Consider the following 17,431-nt stretch of genomic DNA (forward strand, 5'->3'; position numbering starts at 1 on the left):
TTTTCTTTATTGGCATCATCCCATCATAGTCATTATAAAAACAGTGGAAGGCTTTTTTCTCTTTTTATTGTAAAAAGATAGAGCTTATGTACCAAAATAGATTTATTTTGCAAGCTTTTTGATCATGTGATTAGAAAATAGACCAATCCCAAGAGGAGATTTTGGTAATGTGATCAAAAAGTATTCAAATCGCAACTTGCCTTTTGTTTGTAACAAAAGAAAATTAAACAAAAAGCTAAAACAATACATTGCCAGAGCGAGTTTTTTATAATGACTATGATCCCATGTGCAGTAGTAAGTTGAGAAACAAAATGTCCAATACAATGTCAAATTATTTTGTAAATCATTTATTCATTTATTACTCCTTTCTTTTAATATCATGTACACAGTGATGGTTGTAAAGGTTCATGGTCCGAAAAGAAATACATTTCCTTATTGTTCACCTTGAGTGTGTGCGTAAAAACTGTACGATACAGTTAAATAATCGAACAGTTCACTCAAATGATTGACTGCAAAGTTGAAAATTTCTTATCATAAAGAGGAGACTTGTTGAAGGTTTCGTTCTTTGAAGAATCGACAGTGGTCAACTTTTTGGTTGTTTTTCTCTTGAGTGTAGAATGACGTGATGGCAAAGGAACTTTTCTTCTTTTTAGGTTTTCCCTCATCGTCATCATCCTCCCTAAGAGAGAGAAAATAATTTTTTTAGATTAATTGTTTAAATCTAAGAACACAATAATTTGTGAAATACTATATTAATAGCAAAAATTCATATCATGAAGTTCTCTTTTCAAAACAAACACTGGGTATTTGCCACTTTCTATACTGATGGTTTAAATTTGTCAATAATGACAAAAAATGGTCTTTCAACTATATAAGATTTGTTGAACTTATGAAATAAGTAAAACTGAAATATGGTAGTCTATTGATAAGAATACAACTACCTTAAAGGGAGAAATTTTGGTAAGAATTTAATTTGGCGGATGAATTTTATTTTTGACCAAAAACACTATCAAATAAGCAAAAAACCTGTTTAAAGCCCTGGGATAATGAATAAACAAATTCAAATTTGATGGATGGCTGAAAAAAAAAACTTTTGTGAGAACTTAATTTGCAGGATTGCTGCTAAATCTGCCAAATTCGTTTTGCCAAAATTTCTTCCTTTAAACTAAATTATCATACCACGTAACGTCTCGGGCATGTTTTTTTAACATCTCGCTACAGGTTGACCATCCAAACCTCACAAATTGTGGATGTCCAAATACAGGATCGATGACGTCTTTCAACCATTTTTGTGTCAGTGAATCTATCAAGAGAAAATTCAAAGAACTTATACCTTCCAACATAAAAAATTTTCATACATATTACAAGAAGCCATTATCAATTTTTGCTCTAAAGAGGGCAAATCTGATTCAAGTGCCATTAATAAAAGAGTTTCTGCTATTATGATTTAAATATTTACCTGATGTATAACCACACCCATATTCAGTAGGGAATTCCCCTTCACCAAATTTCCACCCTTCTAAACATTGATCACGTGCAACCTTTGAAAAAAAAATTTTGTTCAATAAAATTTTTTGTACACAAGAATTTTGTCTAAAATACTAAATTCGAAAAGAAATATAAATATTAAACTTAATCATACAAGTACTAGCATCATCTTAACTTTGTCGAAAATGTAAAAAAGTGGACTTATAATCATTTAGTTTGGTTTGGGGCTGATCATACCTTAGCACAAATACTAGCAGCACTGACAATTGGGAACTTGGAATCAGCTTTTGGTGTCACAGTAACATTTATTGATTTGAAAATTTCTGATAATTTGTCCTGATATTTTTGAGCTGGGCCAACTGTGTCAACATACATCTATTGAAATAAAGAAATAGAAATATTCATAATCAAAACTAGCCCTCGTCGTCCGAAAAGACTCTTCTTTACGATGATAATCAAGCTTCCTTTACTGCTGTCATTTTTGAGACATTAAATGTATTTTTTAATTTTACTTTTGGGCACCTAATAAGCCCCTAAGTATAACTACCTAACAATAATTCCCCGGGGGGGATCCGCTGATCAATCAATTTCGAATTTTTTTGCCCTGATTCTGCTGTATTAGTCTCACTTTCAAAAATTTCCACCCTGAACATTACATAACAATAGTTATTGTAAATATAATTATAGTAAATTTTTTTGGTCAACATGTTTCCACGTAGGGTTACAGCAAACCAACATTTCAAAGTCCAGCCTGAACAAAAATATTTTCTTGTATATTGAATGAAGCATTAATTAAAACACTTTCCTGTATTTTCCAAGGAAAATTATGTAGTGAAAAATTTCCAACTTAACATTTTTGTGGGAAATAAACTAAAACAAATTTGTTGTATTTTCCAGGGAAAATTACTTAAAATAATTTCTTGTATTTCCCAAGGAAAATCATCTTGAGCAATTTCTTGTATTTCCCAAGGAAAATCATCTTGAGCAATTTCTTGTATTTTCCAAGGAAAATTATCTTAAGGAATTTCTTGTATTTTCCAAGGAAAATTATCTTGAGCAATTTCTTGTATTTTCCAAGGAAAATTAGATAAATATATTTCCTTACCATTCATTACCTGTAGTAGGCAAGGAAAACAACCTTAAGCTAATTCTTGCATTTTCCAAGAAAATCACATCAGACAATTTTTTATATAAACCAAGAAAACTAACTAAAGCAATTTTTTGCTATTTTCATTATTTGATATTTCATTTGGTAAAAATGAGAAACTGATGTTGACTTCCTTGAGAATTCAACATATAAATTGCCTAATGTAAAATTAATCTGGATCACTTTAAAAAAATCATCAATGAAATGTTCAATTGCATCTCTGATCTTTTACATGAATAAGTGAATAGACCAAAGAGTGCTGTAACATGTATATCATAATAAAAACCCATTTTCCTTCAAAAATACAGGAACTAAAGTTTTTCTAAATACAAAAGAATATTTTCCTTTGAAAATACGGATGAAAAAAATATTTTGGGAAATTGCCTCTGAACAGGACAAATAGTAAATCATTAAGGGTCAAGGACTCTTACTATACAAATATCTATCTTATCATTATCCCAATTATCTTGAATAAATAGAGAACAAAGAGAGCAATGTGACTCATTTACCATAGGGGATTTAATCCAAGGGGATGTTTAAAAACAATGTCTCCGCTCCATACCTCCTTGATGTCAGCTCCGTCTTTAATTGTAACTTTGGTCAATTCAATTGCTGCATTGTGTGAAATCTCATTCAAACTGATTTTTGTGCTGAAGGTACAAAATCAAAAATAAAGATTTAGTGTTTCTATGTTAGGCTGATACTAAAAAGGAAGCATTAATTTTATTTTGACCAGCAAGTGTTTACGCCTTGGTCACACTCAACAAAAATGTAAATATCATACATAATCATCTCAAAATATCTCCTAGAAAAGCAGAAAAGTCTCATGAATTTCACAGTAACTAAGCAATGCATGTTATAGAAAGGTTCTAAAATATACCTTCTCAGCATATCATTTGACAGTGAGGTTGGTGATATAATTTTGATAGCCCATCCAATGTTTTCAATGTTTTGCTCAATTACTGATAAAAGTTTATCTCTGTCTTCTTTTTTCAATGTTTTGGAGTCTGTCAAAGTAAGACAATGTAAATTTTAAAAACATAAAGTTAACAATTCTTTCAAATTTCATGAAAAGGGATTAGTTCCAACTCTAAAACTAAAAGTTGATACATTTCTACCGGGTGCGCCATAAAAAAGTTTCTCTCTTTGAAACTAATTTTCTCAAAATCTAAAAATTTTAAAAGAACCATTCCTATTTCATTGCAAAGAAGTAAGATAAACTTAAATTTTGATGGGTCATTTATCAAATTCGATTCATTAGATCAAAAGTTATGCTCAATTGAACAAAAAATTTACTTTCAGAAAGTGCTCGAAAACGTTAAAAATCGATCTATCAAATTTTTATTTTAAAATTGGCAATCGCAATAGCCTTTACGTGATTAAAAGCATTTTTCAATAATTAAATACATAAATTTTGAAACTGATGGGTCAAAAGGGTTTAAAATCTTCATCAAAATCACTTAATTTAATTATACCGAAATCATATTTTCCTTATATTTTTGGTTCTAGACTGGATAAAGACTTTGTAATGATGGATGTTCCTCGAAACCCATATTTGATGTAGTTTTATGAATTTTACCAGATTTTTTGGCCTTTTTCTACGAATTTTCTTCTTTTTATTGAAATTCAACCTTCCTTTATAAAATAAAAGGTCATTTAGGCAGCTAATTATCATTTTTAATGGCTGAAACGAAAATAATGATGCGTCATGTAATTATGCTTCTGTTTAATTTGATAGGTCGATTTTTAACGTTTTTGACCACTTTCAGAAAGTTATTTTTTTATTCAATAGAGCATATTATAGAACATCTAATTAACCAAATTCAAATAATGACCCATCAAAATTTGAGTTTATCTTTCTTCTCACAAACGGAATAGGTATGGTTCTTTTAAAATTTTCAGATTTCGACAAAAAAACTTTTTAAAGAGAGAAACTTTTTTGTGGCGCACTCGGTACAGTTTATCATATATAGTTTTTAACATTGAAAGAATTGTATCAAACTGAGCATTTTTCATTAAAATTTGAAATACCAACCCGCGAATCCTAGTTCTTTCAATTCTTCCATAAAAGATATTGGACAGTAACAAATGCCATAAACCATCGGACCTAAAGACAAAAGATTATTTTGAAAGGAACTTTGAAAACTTTTCATACTTTTCTTTATCTAAGCTCATTAGATCTTAATTGGGCCTATAACATCATATCATACAATAATCAAAATCAAATTATATTTCGTTTATTTGTATAAATAACAATGATATTATTATTATACATTTTAAATTGTTTAACTGTAAAAGCAAGATCACTCTACTTTCCTTATCTTCAATGTCTGCCAGTATTAAAAAGTGTATTAAAAACTTTCTTACCTAAAACAGGTCCTCTTCCAGCTTCATCTATCCCTAGACAGCAAGGACTGTTTTTACAACTTTCTGGGATAGGTGATTGAAAAATACGAGTTTCTACATTTTCCTCCAAATATTCTGTGATGTCCATTTCTAAAACAATCTTGGCTAAAAATCACTGAAATGTAAAAATATAGTGATCTATAGTCCATAACCAATATCCAGCTGATAATTCTAACAACCAAAAACAAAAGAAAATCTAAAATTATTCATTCTGAAAAAATTGAACGTGAAGTAAAAAGAGATTAAAGATCTTATAAAATATATTCTTTATCTCATAATCTACCTAACTAGCCGTCCCGTCGCCCAAGACAGCTCTTCATCATTAAAAAAAACTCACTTCACTCGCTGTCATTTTTGAGATATTATAAAGGTATAAATGCATTTTCTCGTATTTTCAAAGGAAAATGAACAAAATATTTTCTTGTATATTAAATTTTCATCATATTGAAATATTTTCCTGTATTTTTAAGGAAATTTCCTAAAATAGTTTCTTGTATTTTCCAAGAAAAATTAGATACCTTACAACACTTATAACTACTCAAGTATTTAACCCAGGAAAAATGCACGTGACAATTTATTTTGTTATTATTAATTTTATCATTATTTTGCTTTTTGTTATGAAAGGTCAATAATTAACACAAATCAGTCATTACAAAGTGTTTTACATAGTATTTCAATTTAACACAAATTTTCTTCGAAAATTGTAAAAAGATTAGGGCGTCTTTATTAAAACAAGCAACATGCTGAATGGACCTACATGATGATGAGAATCAGATAAAAATAGGACAAATAGCAAGAGAGTAAAAAAGTGTAGTGAGCAGCTTGAATAGATTACCGTGAGTATCACAGCTCAAATTAATATCAACCTGTGAAGTAGAGTTTAAATTCGTATGATACTGGGGTGAATAAATATTTTAGCGTGATTTCCCAATTGATGATAAAAGGTGATTTTTCCCGAAGTCCAAAAATACCCATGTTAGGCACTTTTTGGCCCAAATTTGCCCAAAAAATTATTTTTTCATAAATCGGGCTCCATCAGAAATTAGATATTACAATTCTATATCACTATGCAAAAAAAAAATAAGTGAAAAAAAAATACCAAATCCAATTGCGAGAAATGCTTTTTCCCTAACCGCTAAAAATGACATAAGGAAATTATTTCCCCAAATAAGAAAATCCGATTTTTACGACCAAAAAAAATTTAAAAGGTCTGGAAAATTTTCAACATCTGGAAGGTTTTGATTACAGAATTTTGCAAGACTATGTCAAGGGTTTTGCAGCAGGAGGCCTTGTAACCCAGCCCTCGTTTTCAGAGATTTGTGGGAGTCAACCAAAATATTTTTAGGTTTATGAAGAAGAGTAGCTCAGTCCAAAATAATTGAACTTGTGGAACCAATCCAACAATTGAACTAAATGAACTCCATCGAACACTTAAAGTTTGAGTAAAAAAATTAATCGAATCTAATTGAACACTCACAATTTTTGAAGCAATAGAAGTTTGATTGGTTTGGTCATTAAAAAGATCGATTAGTCCGATGATAATCCTCATAACTTCCCTCACTTGCAAAAACTTTATTGCGGCACGCAATAGCCATTTTGACAGTTCCTGGACTTAGTTAGGATTTATTGTACCAGATATTTGTCTATCCAGAATAAAGTCTGTAGCTCGACTCTGTTGCCATTATGCCCACGACCTCATGGCAGAATACTGTGAGATCAGGTAATTTGCATCAGCGGAGGCTAACATGCATAGCCCTTAAATGAATGACTTGGCTGGACATTAAAATACAAAGTTAATTCAAAACAAAAATGGTAGAGTAGAGCTGCGAGCAGAGCTGCGTATAGTTCATTTGTTTTGAAATTTTGCTGCTTTGATTGGTCAGTCATTTGATGGCTATGCAAGTTTCCCTCCACTGGTGCAAGTTACCCAACTTCACGGTACTACGCTCCAACAAGACTGCCTCTGGCGTTGAAAGGCAGGATACAGGAAAAGTGTGTAATCTGTTATGGGTTCAAAGTAACAAGCAAAAAATGAAATCAACATAAAAGGGGTTGCGGAACGAGCGTTCTGTTTTCGCAAAGCGAAGAAATCTCAAAATGTACAAGAAATCGACTCCATTATTAATATGCAGAATTTAAAGAACAAACTAATAAGACCTTACATTTCACCTAGAATATATTAGCGAGTCATAACAATAATGCCAAAAAAGAGGATGTTGGAAAATTAGAAAACAAAAAGTCATTTGTGCTCGATTTTGTAATACTTGTAGCTTTAAATAAATTTCCCTGATTAAAAGTACAAGAATATCTGTTCAATACAACTTTCCACAAAAGTAAATAACAAAAATAAAAAATTAAAACTCTAAAGAGTATAGCATTGTAACATGGACGTAATAACATAGGGGTATTACAGTTTAGACTAAGAAACTCACGGAATGCAAAAATTCACATACCTTAAAGGAAGAAATTTTGGCAGGAATTTAATTTGGTGGATGCCCGAAAAGTTTTTTAGATGGAATTTAATTTGGCGGATGGATGAAAAAACTAAATTTGGCGGGAATTTAATTTGGCGTTTGCTGAAAATTTTATCCTTAAAATGGCGTAAAAACAGCAAAAAAAATGCAAAAACACCTTAAAAGAGATCATATTTTCAAAAAGTTTAATTTGGCGGGAATTTAATTTGGCGGATGGCATAAAAAAGAAATTTTGGCAGGAACTTAACTTGGCGGATTCTGGCAATTTTATGAAATTGATCTATCTATCGTCAAATTAGCTAAATCCCCCCCGTCAAAAAATTGTATTTTGGCCAATTGCCAAATTAATTCCACGCCAAAATTTATCCACTTAAAGTATATTCTAAGGCGGCGATCACAAACATCTTCATTTCAATTCACCAAAAACACGCTCAAGAGTTTTGAGTTAAATGCTTCAAAAGTGCTTATTTTATTTGGGAGTTATTTAAAGTGTTTGAGCTGAATAATGATCACCAGCACCAGAGAATTTGAAATTTTCTACTACTGACTGAAAAAGATTCAAATAAAATGGAAGTGTATTAGTGATTGCTGCCTTAGTATATGTAAAAGTTATAAATGTCATTGAACATCACATGTCACAAAACATGATCACAAATTGACCCCCTTCTTGTGTTGCATTAATACGTACATAATAAGCGTTTCAAACCACAACAAAGTCTTTCTAATGCCATGATGAATAATTAAGCAACTCCTGCAAATATTTTGTCTGTTCTTCACAGCAGCGTACCTCCTCAATCAGCCTCAAGGAATGTTACTGACCACAATCACTCAATATTCGATATGGCGTATGATCTTTTTCGTAAAAGTGTTACTACTTGAATAGTCGAACAGTATTGGCTGACAATGTGACAAAAAAAATCATTGTTTGGCAACAATACCCGCTGAATGTTAAGTTTAACCATGACATAATTCCAATAAAATCATAGGGTCTAAAAAGTTAAAATATTTCGAAATCCGAATGTTGTTTTATAAATCTGACTTGGCTGTTGCAGATATTTGGTTTGATCAAGCAATAAAAATAGTTTTCCATGAGATTAATTGATGTAATAGTAATGGTTACTCCAATCAATTATCACAAAAATGTGCCATGAAGTTTGAATGCCACAAAGTAAACAACCATCATCACACCATTTCACAAAATTTCAGCAGTTGACGCATGACAGCCACCACCATCAGCAAGTGGAGGATAGGACAGCTCTCACCTCTCCCAGAGGAAGTGGTTAAAAAACCTCAAGAATGATACTCGTTTAAAATTTCCAATAAGTGTGAACAGCAGCAACGTCATTTTACAAGCAAAAGATGCCTTCCAGCTTAAAAAATCAGCAGGATCCTCTGCCTTGACAGCTTGACAAAAATCGCCATCTTTGTTTATTTTTCGCAAGTGTGCAAAAGTGAAAGTAGCAGCAACGACACAAAAACAGACATCTCGCACTTGATTGGATAGTCAAACTCGATATAATTTTAGTACCACTTTTACTTTTTTCAAAAGAATGCATATTAAAAACAAAAAACGACAAAATCAGAAGCAAAGTTTTACTAAATTTAATTGTCAATAAAATTTACGAGGTAAATGCTTCTTTTCGCTAGCTAAACAGGTACCATTCTTCAATTCAGAGCAAAGTTGATATTTTTCATTTTGGAGGTAGCAGTTTTGGGGACATTTTTTTGAACATATACAAATTTACGTCCCGCGTACGCAGATCTTGCCAAAGGATGCGGAACGCGCGTTTGAGCGCGCTGCGCGCGCTCAAACGCACATTCCGCAAAAAGACCAGGACTTCAGTTTGTTGAAAAATAAAATACCTTAAGGGAACTAATTTTGACGGGAACTAATTTTAGCCGATTTGCCGAATTTAGACGAAATTCGCCAAAATTAGTTCCCGCCAAAATTAAATATTTTGCTCACTTGCCAAAATAAGTTCCCACCAAAATTTTTTATTTATTTTTTACTAAATGAACCCTGAAATTCATCAAAATAAGGCAAAATAGAACACATTTACGCTGTCATTCGCCAAAATTAGTTCCTGTCAAAATTTAAAAAATTTCGCCATTCGACAAAATAAGTTCCCACCAAAATTAATTTCTTTTAGGATTTTTTCTGCCCGCCAAAATTAGTTCCTGCCAAAATAATTTCCCTTAAGGTAAGCTCCGGAAACCAGTTAGACAGTTTCTTGATTAAAGTAAACCCAAGATTTTCGATACCTTTAGAAACAAACCCTTTCCAATTTCATGCCAGTCCAGTTATCCCCAGAAAAATAGCGGAAAGACTCCAGAAAAGTGACAAGAATCTTAGTGCGGAAATTGGAATCTTATACAAAGGAACCCAAGATTTTCGGTACCTTTAGAAACAAACCCTTTCCAATTTCATGCCAGTCCAGTTATCCCCGGAAAAGTAGCGGAAAGACTCCAGAAAAGTGACAAGAATCTTAGTGCGGAAATGGGAATCTTATACAAAGGGAGGGTGGTTTATTTTTTTCCTGGCTTGAGCAAAGTGATTGGTATGTATATATGGTGAAGATCAGAGATTTGACCTCAAGGAGAGCAAGTGTTGAAAATACTAAATAAAATAAAGATGAAACATAAAAAGGGACTAATATTTTTATAATGATACGTTTTTTCCATTTTTTTGAATTTTTTTAAATATATAAATCAAACCAATCAAACATTCTGTCAAGAAATAAGAATTTTATGCGAAAAAGAACCAACAAACCAATAGACATAAAGTTTAAAAAGCCAAGCAGAAACACAAATACAGCAATCACACAAACACCAAAAACCAAAAACTCTCCTTTGTAGAGGCTAAAACCGCGAAAACCTCTTTAGAAGAGTTTCTTAGTAGACATTACAGTAGTAGGGATTTCCCCAGACATGATATTTACTAAGTTTCGAATTCGAACGAAAGAGAATACATTCGAATCATAACAACAAAGGGTTTTCCGTCAGCATAAATAATAAGAAGATGCAACAGATCAGAAAGGTTTCCCTTAGGCTACGTCATATCTTCCTCCGAGCGTAAAACTCCTACTCTTCGGGATATGAGCACTGCTCTTGTTTTGAATATTGAAATTCTCTGGATAAATCGCATGCGGACTGAGGTTTTAATGAAGCAATAGAGAGTTTCGAAACCTAAGCCAATCAGCTGTGCTTTATAAACATTCTTTTATTTGAAATCTCTATTGATAAAATCTTTTTGTTTATAATTTCTATTATGTTTAATCAAAAGCGAATTCCCAGTGGGGGTCACTAGTGGTCGCCCATAACAGTGCCTATAGACCAAGAGTAAGGCCTAAAAGCCTAGGTTTCCCTTTCTTCCTTCTCAAAAAAGGTAAACACATAAACATTCGAATGTAAAAAGATTCGAAGTCGATTTTCTTTGATCTAGCTTTCGCATGAAGCTCTTTAATATTTATATTGGCTGGATATTGGCTTATCTAACAAAAAGTATTCACATGGTTGATGCTTTGTAAGAGGGAAAACCCGTTGAAATTTATTAGCAATTGTTCGAGAAGATCTCTGAGAAAACCCAGAATAAAGATCTTGCTATAAAATTTACGTTTTCGAGTTAGAAAAGTAATATACGGAGGAGATATTTTCGTGTTTTTCTACACTATACTATGTTCTGTAAAATACAACTATGCAAATCAAAATGGCGACAAGCATTTCCAGTGACTTTTTGATAAATAACGAGATTACTCACGGGAATTTTTCATCCCCCCCTATATACCCATCCCCCCCTTTTGTAATGAAATCTTCCCCCCCTTTTTTTTAACAGAAAATCCGTTTCGAAGGAAACTCGCTTTCCCACCTACCAGCAAAATTATCAACAAGAAAGAGTATGAAGTATTATAGTCACAAGCCAACAATGACAGAATATAACTAGCGTTTTTCATTAATCTTGATCATTTTAAAATCTAATCTAAAATGTGTGTGTTCTGTTGAAAGTTCTTCAGGTCCCCCCCTTTTTTATTTGATCCCCCCCTACATTCCCATCCCCCCTAGTTTTTTCGGCAGATCTCGGTACCCCCCCTACAAAGGCCCTCCAGAAAGTTGGCATCCCCCCCTATTAAAAAGGGGGGGGGGTGCAAACTATGTATGCTCTGTGAATTCTGTCTGCTGTATATGGGTACTGTATGCAAGAAAAAGCTTCTCTTTTCAGTCTTTTGAGACTTTAAGGAGATTGGAGAGTGTCCTAACCCCCCAGATGGAAATTCTTATTTCATAGGCACTAGTAGGGTTTACAGCCCTTTTGCTGCAGTCCCCTTACAGAATTGAATAAGTCAAGAAAAGTCACTCTTCAACTAAAGAGCCCTAAAAATCTCGATGAGTGATCGGCTCCCCCATGTTTTAAATGATCTAAAATCATTTGTTTAAGAAGTTAATACCTTGACAGGGTAAATAAAATTATGCAGGTCAAGGCAAATAAAATTATGGTATTATTAATTATTGTTTTCTTCAAATCATCATCTCTAGTGGCCGAGTGGATAAAGCGGTGAACTGGCAAGAATAAGAATGTCAATTTTGAGAGTTCGAATCCTATACGGTGCGTTGAAGTTTGTGTTATTTTGTCAGCATTTTGACCAAACTTTTTCTGGTATTATGAGCTCTTTTATTGATATTTCAAAAAAAATTCTCTTTATAATTTTAAGAAACAAAAATTTTCTTAGTGTCACCTCAGTGCAGTTTGACTCAAGTATATACAGTATTTCAAAATGGATCAGGTTGGTTAGTGGGTGGGTGGAGAGTCAAGCTGTCAAGAGTCAAGAACTTGCCCTTCTCTTGAAAATCCAGTATTCCAAAACTTTCAACTAAAATAAATGCAAAAAAAACAACTTTCGTCTTTTTTTATTATCTTGCCAGTTCCATCAATATGCCAAAAACATTTTGTTCAACCACCTTCACTTCAAGATAGGCCACCATAGAATGAACTTCCTTTTATAGGATTAACCATATTCATGTGGCTTTCAGCCTTGCACTCCATCACAGAGCCTATTTGAGATATTTTACTAACTAGCCCAGAGAAAAATTTTAAACCTTTATTATTTGAATGCATGCCTTTTTAATACTCAAATATAAAAAAATTAAAAAATTTTAACTTGGTCATTAGTAAAACAAGTCATTAAAATTGATTAGCCTCTGCGATGGAGTGCAAGGCTGAAAGCCACATGAATATGGTTCATCCTATAAAAGGAAGTTCATTCTATGGTGGCCTATCTTGAAGTGAAGGTGGTTGAACAAAATGTTTTTGGCATATTGATGTAACTGCTTGCAAACACTTTTTTCAGAACCACAAGTGAAAATAAAAGCGAAACTAACTGAATATGGAGCTAAAAAATGATTGACAGGTCTAAAAAATGATTGACAGGTGCGGGTTTGCTCGCGCAGGTTAGAAATTCCTGTGAGCAATCTCGTTTATTTATCAGAATGTTGGATCATGGATTTTTTTCATCATCCAAAATTTAAATTTACAGCTTTCTACCCTTTATTTTCTGGTAGAAAATGGTATATTTGTTAATGTTGAAAGTAGGTTAGAAATTCCCGTGAGCAATCTCGTTATTTATCAGAATGTTAGATCATGGATTTTTTTCATCATCCAAAATTTAAATTTACAGCTTTCTACCCTTTATTTTCTGGTAGAAAATGGTATATTTGTTTTGTTGAAAGTATTATCTTTCAAATTCTCCTTATTATAGCCTCCCTCCCCCTTATTATGCATTATGTATTATGCAATATACATTATGTTTTATGCATTTTGGACCTATCGATTAGCTAATCGGGCTAATAAATAAAGCTAACACAAAGAAAAAAGTTTTAAGGCCGCCAGCACAATTAAGTGTTTTGGCACAGCCAGATTATTTGGAGGTGCAAAAAGAGACACTAAGAGTAAAATAAGCCTATGTCAGTTGAAAATAAATAAATAAAATACCTTCAGAACTTCACTTCACAAAGAAGGTAGGAGATGTCAGACAAACAAGGAATGGTGAAAAAAAACTTTCCCGCGCAAATAAAATTCCCCTTTCACTTTCTAATGTCTTTATGCGTATGAAAAAGTTTATCATGGAGGTAAAAACAGGTTCAACTTAATAATAATGATTATCTCCATAAGGTTATGTAGCCTCGAATAGCCTGAAGACATAAATTGAAATATATTTGGACCACAACCTAGACAAGGGAAATCGCGAAAACTGGTGGAGTGAAAAGAGGAGGCGAGGAAAGCATCAAGACATCTGTCAGGGCACATACTATTTTTTTTCTGTTTTCAAAGACAGGTTGTAGGTTGTACTCGTGTTAAGGACATATTAGCTAGAGACATGACAAAACTCTTTACCTTTTTTCTTAGTAGTGATTGAAGCAAGAGTGATGAGTTACCAGTAATTAACTGCTGCTCTGTCTAACTTGACAATTTTTTATATCTTTATCTTAGCTATTAGGGGCCGTCGACAAACGACTTTCCTTTTTTTTAACGGCCTGAGGCCGACCAACTCGAACAAGCACAGGAAAAGTTTGCTGGTACCGATATCAAAATAACATCCGATGGCGAACGGCACCTCGGGGCGGTGATTGCTGGTACGGATGAAAACAAAAGTCAGTACATCAACCAAAAGATCGACGATTGGACCCATGAGATTAATCTTCTTGCTGAAATCGCAGCAACTTATCCACAAGCAGCCTACTCAGCCTACGTCAGCAGCTACCAACATAAGCTGACGTACTTCCTACGCACCATCCCAACGATCAATGACGAGCTGAAAAGAGTCGACGAAGCTGTGCGGCACCGACTGATTCCATCACTAACTGGTGGACGCATCATCAACGACCAGGAAAGAATAATGCTTTCCTTACCTCCACGTCTCGGCGGAATGGGACTGAAAATCTACGCCGAAGAATCGAGCCACGATCACAGAGACTCGATGAGTGCAACCGTGGCACTGCAGAATCAAATCCTTCAAACAAATGACGGTGCACCCGAAGCGAAATCCAAGTCTCGTCTTCACAACGAACGGCAGCAACGTCACCAGGAAAAGCTACGAGCTTTCTTGGAGACAGCCGACATCAACACCAAACGAACGATGGAGACGCTCAATCAAAAAGGTGTTTCAAATTGGCTGACATCCCTCCCTTTGAATGAACAAGGTTTCGAGCTGACCAAGCAAGAGTTTTGGGATGCCATCAGAATTCGATACAACTGGCCTCTCGACCGATTACCATCAACTTGCGCGTGCGGATCATCGTTCGATCTAGCACACGCGCTCTCGTGCAAGAAGGGAGGATTCGTGTCTTTGAGACACAATGAAATTAGAGACATTACGTCCAAATCGCTAAGAGAAGTGTGCGTAGATGTAAGAACTGAACCCCTATTAAACGAACTTAATAACGAAGATCTACCAAGACATGCAAATGTCTCACGCGAGGCGAGACTGGATATAAGCGCTCTCAGTTTTTGGACTGCTGGCCAAAGAGCATTTTTTGATGTGAGGGTTTTCAACCCGTTTGCTCGAAGGTACACCAATTCAAAAATTGAGAACTGCTTACAGCTTGGTAAAACCCGTGTGTTTTCATTATCTAAACGAAAGTACTTACACATAGTCGTGACGTCGAGAAAGTCAAAACGGTAGAGAACATCGTAGGGACTTAACCTCTACGCCGAAGAATCGAGCCACGATCACAGAGCCATGAGTGCAACCGTGGCACTGCCGAATCAAATCCTTCAAACATGACGGTTTGCCACCGAAGCGAAACCAGTCTCTCTTCACACGAACGGCAGACGTCACCAGGAAAAATACGAGCTTTTGGAGACACCGACATCAACACCAACGACGATGGAGACGCTCAATCAAAAGGTGTTTCAAATTGGCTGACCTCCCTCCCTGAATGAACAAGGTTTCGAGCTGACCAGCAAAGTTTTGGGCCATCAGAATTCGATACAACTGGCCTCCGGACGATTACCATCAATTGCGCGTTGCGGATCATCGTTCGATCTAGCACACGCGCTCTCGTGCAAGAAGGGAGGATTCGTGTTTGAGACACATGAAATTAGAGACATTAGTCCAAATCGCTAAGAGAGTGGCGTAGTGTAAGAAGAACCCTATTAACGAACTTAAACGAAGATCTACCAAGACATGCAAATTCTCACGCGAGGCGAGACTGGATATAAGCGTTCAGTTTGGACTGCTGGCCAAAGAGCATTTTTGATGTGAGGGTTTTCAACCCGTTTGCTCGAAGTACACCAATTCAAAATTGAGAACTGCTTATCGCTTGGTAAAAACCCGTGTGTTTTCATTATCTAACGAACTACTTACCTTAGTCGTGACGTCGAGGAAAGTCAAAACGTAGAGAACATCGTAAATCCTTGTCAATTAAGTGTATAAAAAAACGAATCAATCGTAAGGGCATAAGAGGTTTCGTTTTCCCAAAGGAGAATTAAAAACGGCACATTACATTTAATGCGTGAGTGACTTTTTAATCTATAAAGTGATCCAGGCGACTGTATTCGAAAACTTAATCCAAAATGACTTATTGAATGAATGGCATCATTTGCATCTATTTATAGCTATATTTGGCAGTCAGGCAAATCCTTAATGGGTTCCCCCCCCCGGGGGAGGATACTAGGGTTGCGATCTGGCGAGGGGGGGGGGTGCCGCCCGATATTCGACCCTCAAACCCTTAACGGGACTAAAATGGAGAAAACAAAGGAAAATTTTGGGAATTTTCCGACCTTTACCGGGACTTTACCCAAAAAAGGTACCTTTAAGGGTGGCACATACCCCAAGGGGTTTTCCTGACCCTGTGCAAATTAGCTAGAACGTGTCAGGCAAATACGCCAATTTCAACTTTAAAGTGAAAACGGGGGGAATGAAGATAACGAGCTTCATTTTTCTTACAAGATTCTTCATTCTTTAAAGTAATCAAAGTCTTTGATTTAATAAGGATTGTGCCCATTTGAAGAAATTCCACCATTCAATCTTTTGTATCATATAGATACTATTCAGTTGCCTACACAATCCTAACCACCCCCTGCCTCAAATTCATATCCGTATTCTCTTCCCAAAGATTAGACTTACTTGCTTCACTGCCAAAAGGACTGACAATCTGATTTCAACCTTTGAAAGTTTCACGTTCAAAATGTTTTTTTTTTTTATTCAGGAAAACGGATCAAATGAAGCGGAGACGATTTGTCCAATATCACAATCATGCGGGACTGCTCTCACTAAACTCAAGAAAGTGTCCGAGAAGTGTAAGTTACATTGTTATATGTATGAAGCAATTATCTCATCTATGTTGAAATCTAGATTGTTTTTTGTGCTTCTCATCAATTAGTGTACGTTGTTTCTTGTCGCCGTAACTTCGGCAGTTTATCTACCGACTTTGGAGCGACTGTCAATTTGACTATAGTTTCAAGCCTAAAAAATCTACAGTACCATTGATCTTCTAACAGTCATATGAATGATAATACTATTAAATTTTTCTTCTTTATTTAGTTACCGATTGTTACCATTATGAGCTGTTCAGGGAGAGCGTGATGCTTGAGAGTCGTGAAGAAGAAAATAAGAACCACCTTTTTTATTAAATTTAACAATTCATAAAATAATATACGTTACGAAATACATAAAACGGGCCACAGCATTTTTTGAAAATTCTTTAAGGGCCATTCGCATTCGTTTATAGACAGAAAAAAACATCTGTAAACCTGGGAATAGTTAAAATTTATACACCCCCGTCTCCTTAAAGTAAAATGTAAGACTTATACACCCCTGTCTCGGTGAAGTTTTGAAATCTACCATCAGGAGGACTATGAAAAAGGTAAAATACACCGTTAGTATCGTTATAAGCATCTTTCAGCCTTTTCAAGCCCTCGACC

General features: G+C 34.6%; 1 protein-coding gene across 1 annotated transcript; it reads right to left on the reverse strand.

The window, feature by feature from the left end:
* Positions 1–106: 106 nt before the first annotated feature.
* Positions 107–13,547, reverse strand: LOC136812460 (ribonuclease H2 subunit A-like). Its single transcript, XM_067068961.1, has 9 exons — positions 13,499–13,547; positions 5,003–5,156; positions 4,671–4,742; positions 3,516–3,642; positions 3,198–3,285; positions 1,726–1,863; positions 1,460–1,541; positions 1,180–1,303; positions 107–679 (listed from the first exon to the last, which is right to left on the reverse strand). Exons 2-9 carry the CDS (start codon positions 5,127–5,129, stop codon positions 532–534), a joined length of 906 nt encoding a protein of 301 aa, XP_066925062.1. The 5' UTR covers positions 5,130–5,156; positions 13,499–13,547; the 3' UTR covers positions 107–531.
* Between the last annotated feature and the right edge of the window lie 3,884 nt (positions 13,548–17,431).

Source organism: Clytia hemisphaerica, unplaced genomic scaffold, assembly GCF_902728285.1.
Source record: "Clytia hemisphaerica strain Z4C2 unplaced genomic scaffold, Clytia hemisphaerica genome assembly, whole genome shotgun sequence".
Classification (NCBI taxonomy): domain Eukaryota; kingdom Metazoa; phylum Cnidaria; class Hydrozoa; order Leptothecata; family Clytiidae; genus Clytia; species Clytia hemisphaerica.

Coding starts and splice junctions, on each gene's coding strand:
- LOC136812460 (XM_067068961.1), bottom strand. CDS start 5,129: ATGGACATCACAGAATATTTGGAGGAAAATGTAGAAACTCGTATTTTT. Junction 3,286..3,515: donor TCAAATGATATGCTGAGAAG/GTATATTTTAGA, acceptor TTGTACCTTCAG/CACAAAAATCAGTTTGAATG. Junction 1,864..3,197: donor ACGGAGCTGACATCAAGGAG/GTATGGAGCGGA, acceptor TTATTTCAATAG/ATGTATGTTGACACAGTTGG.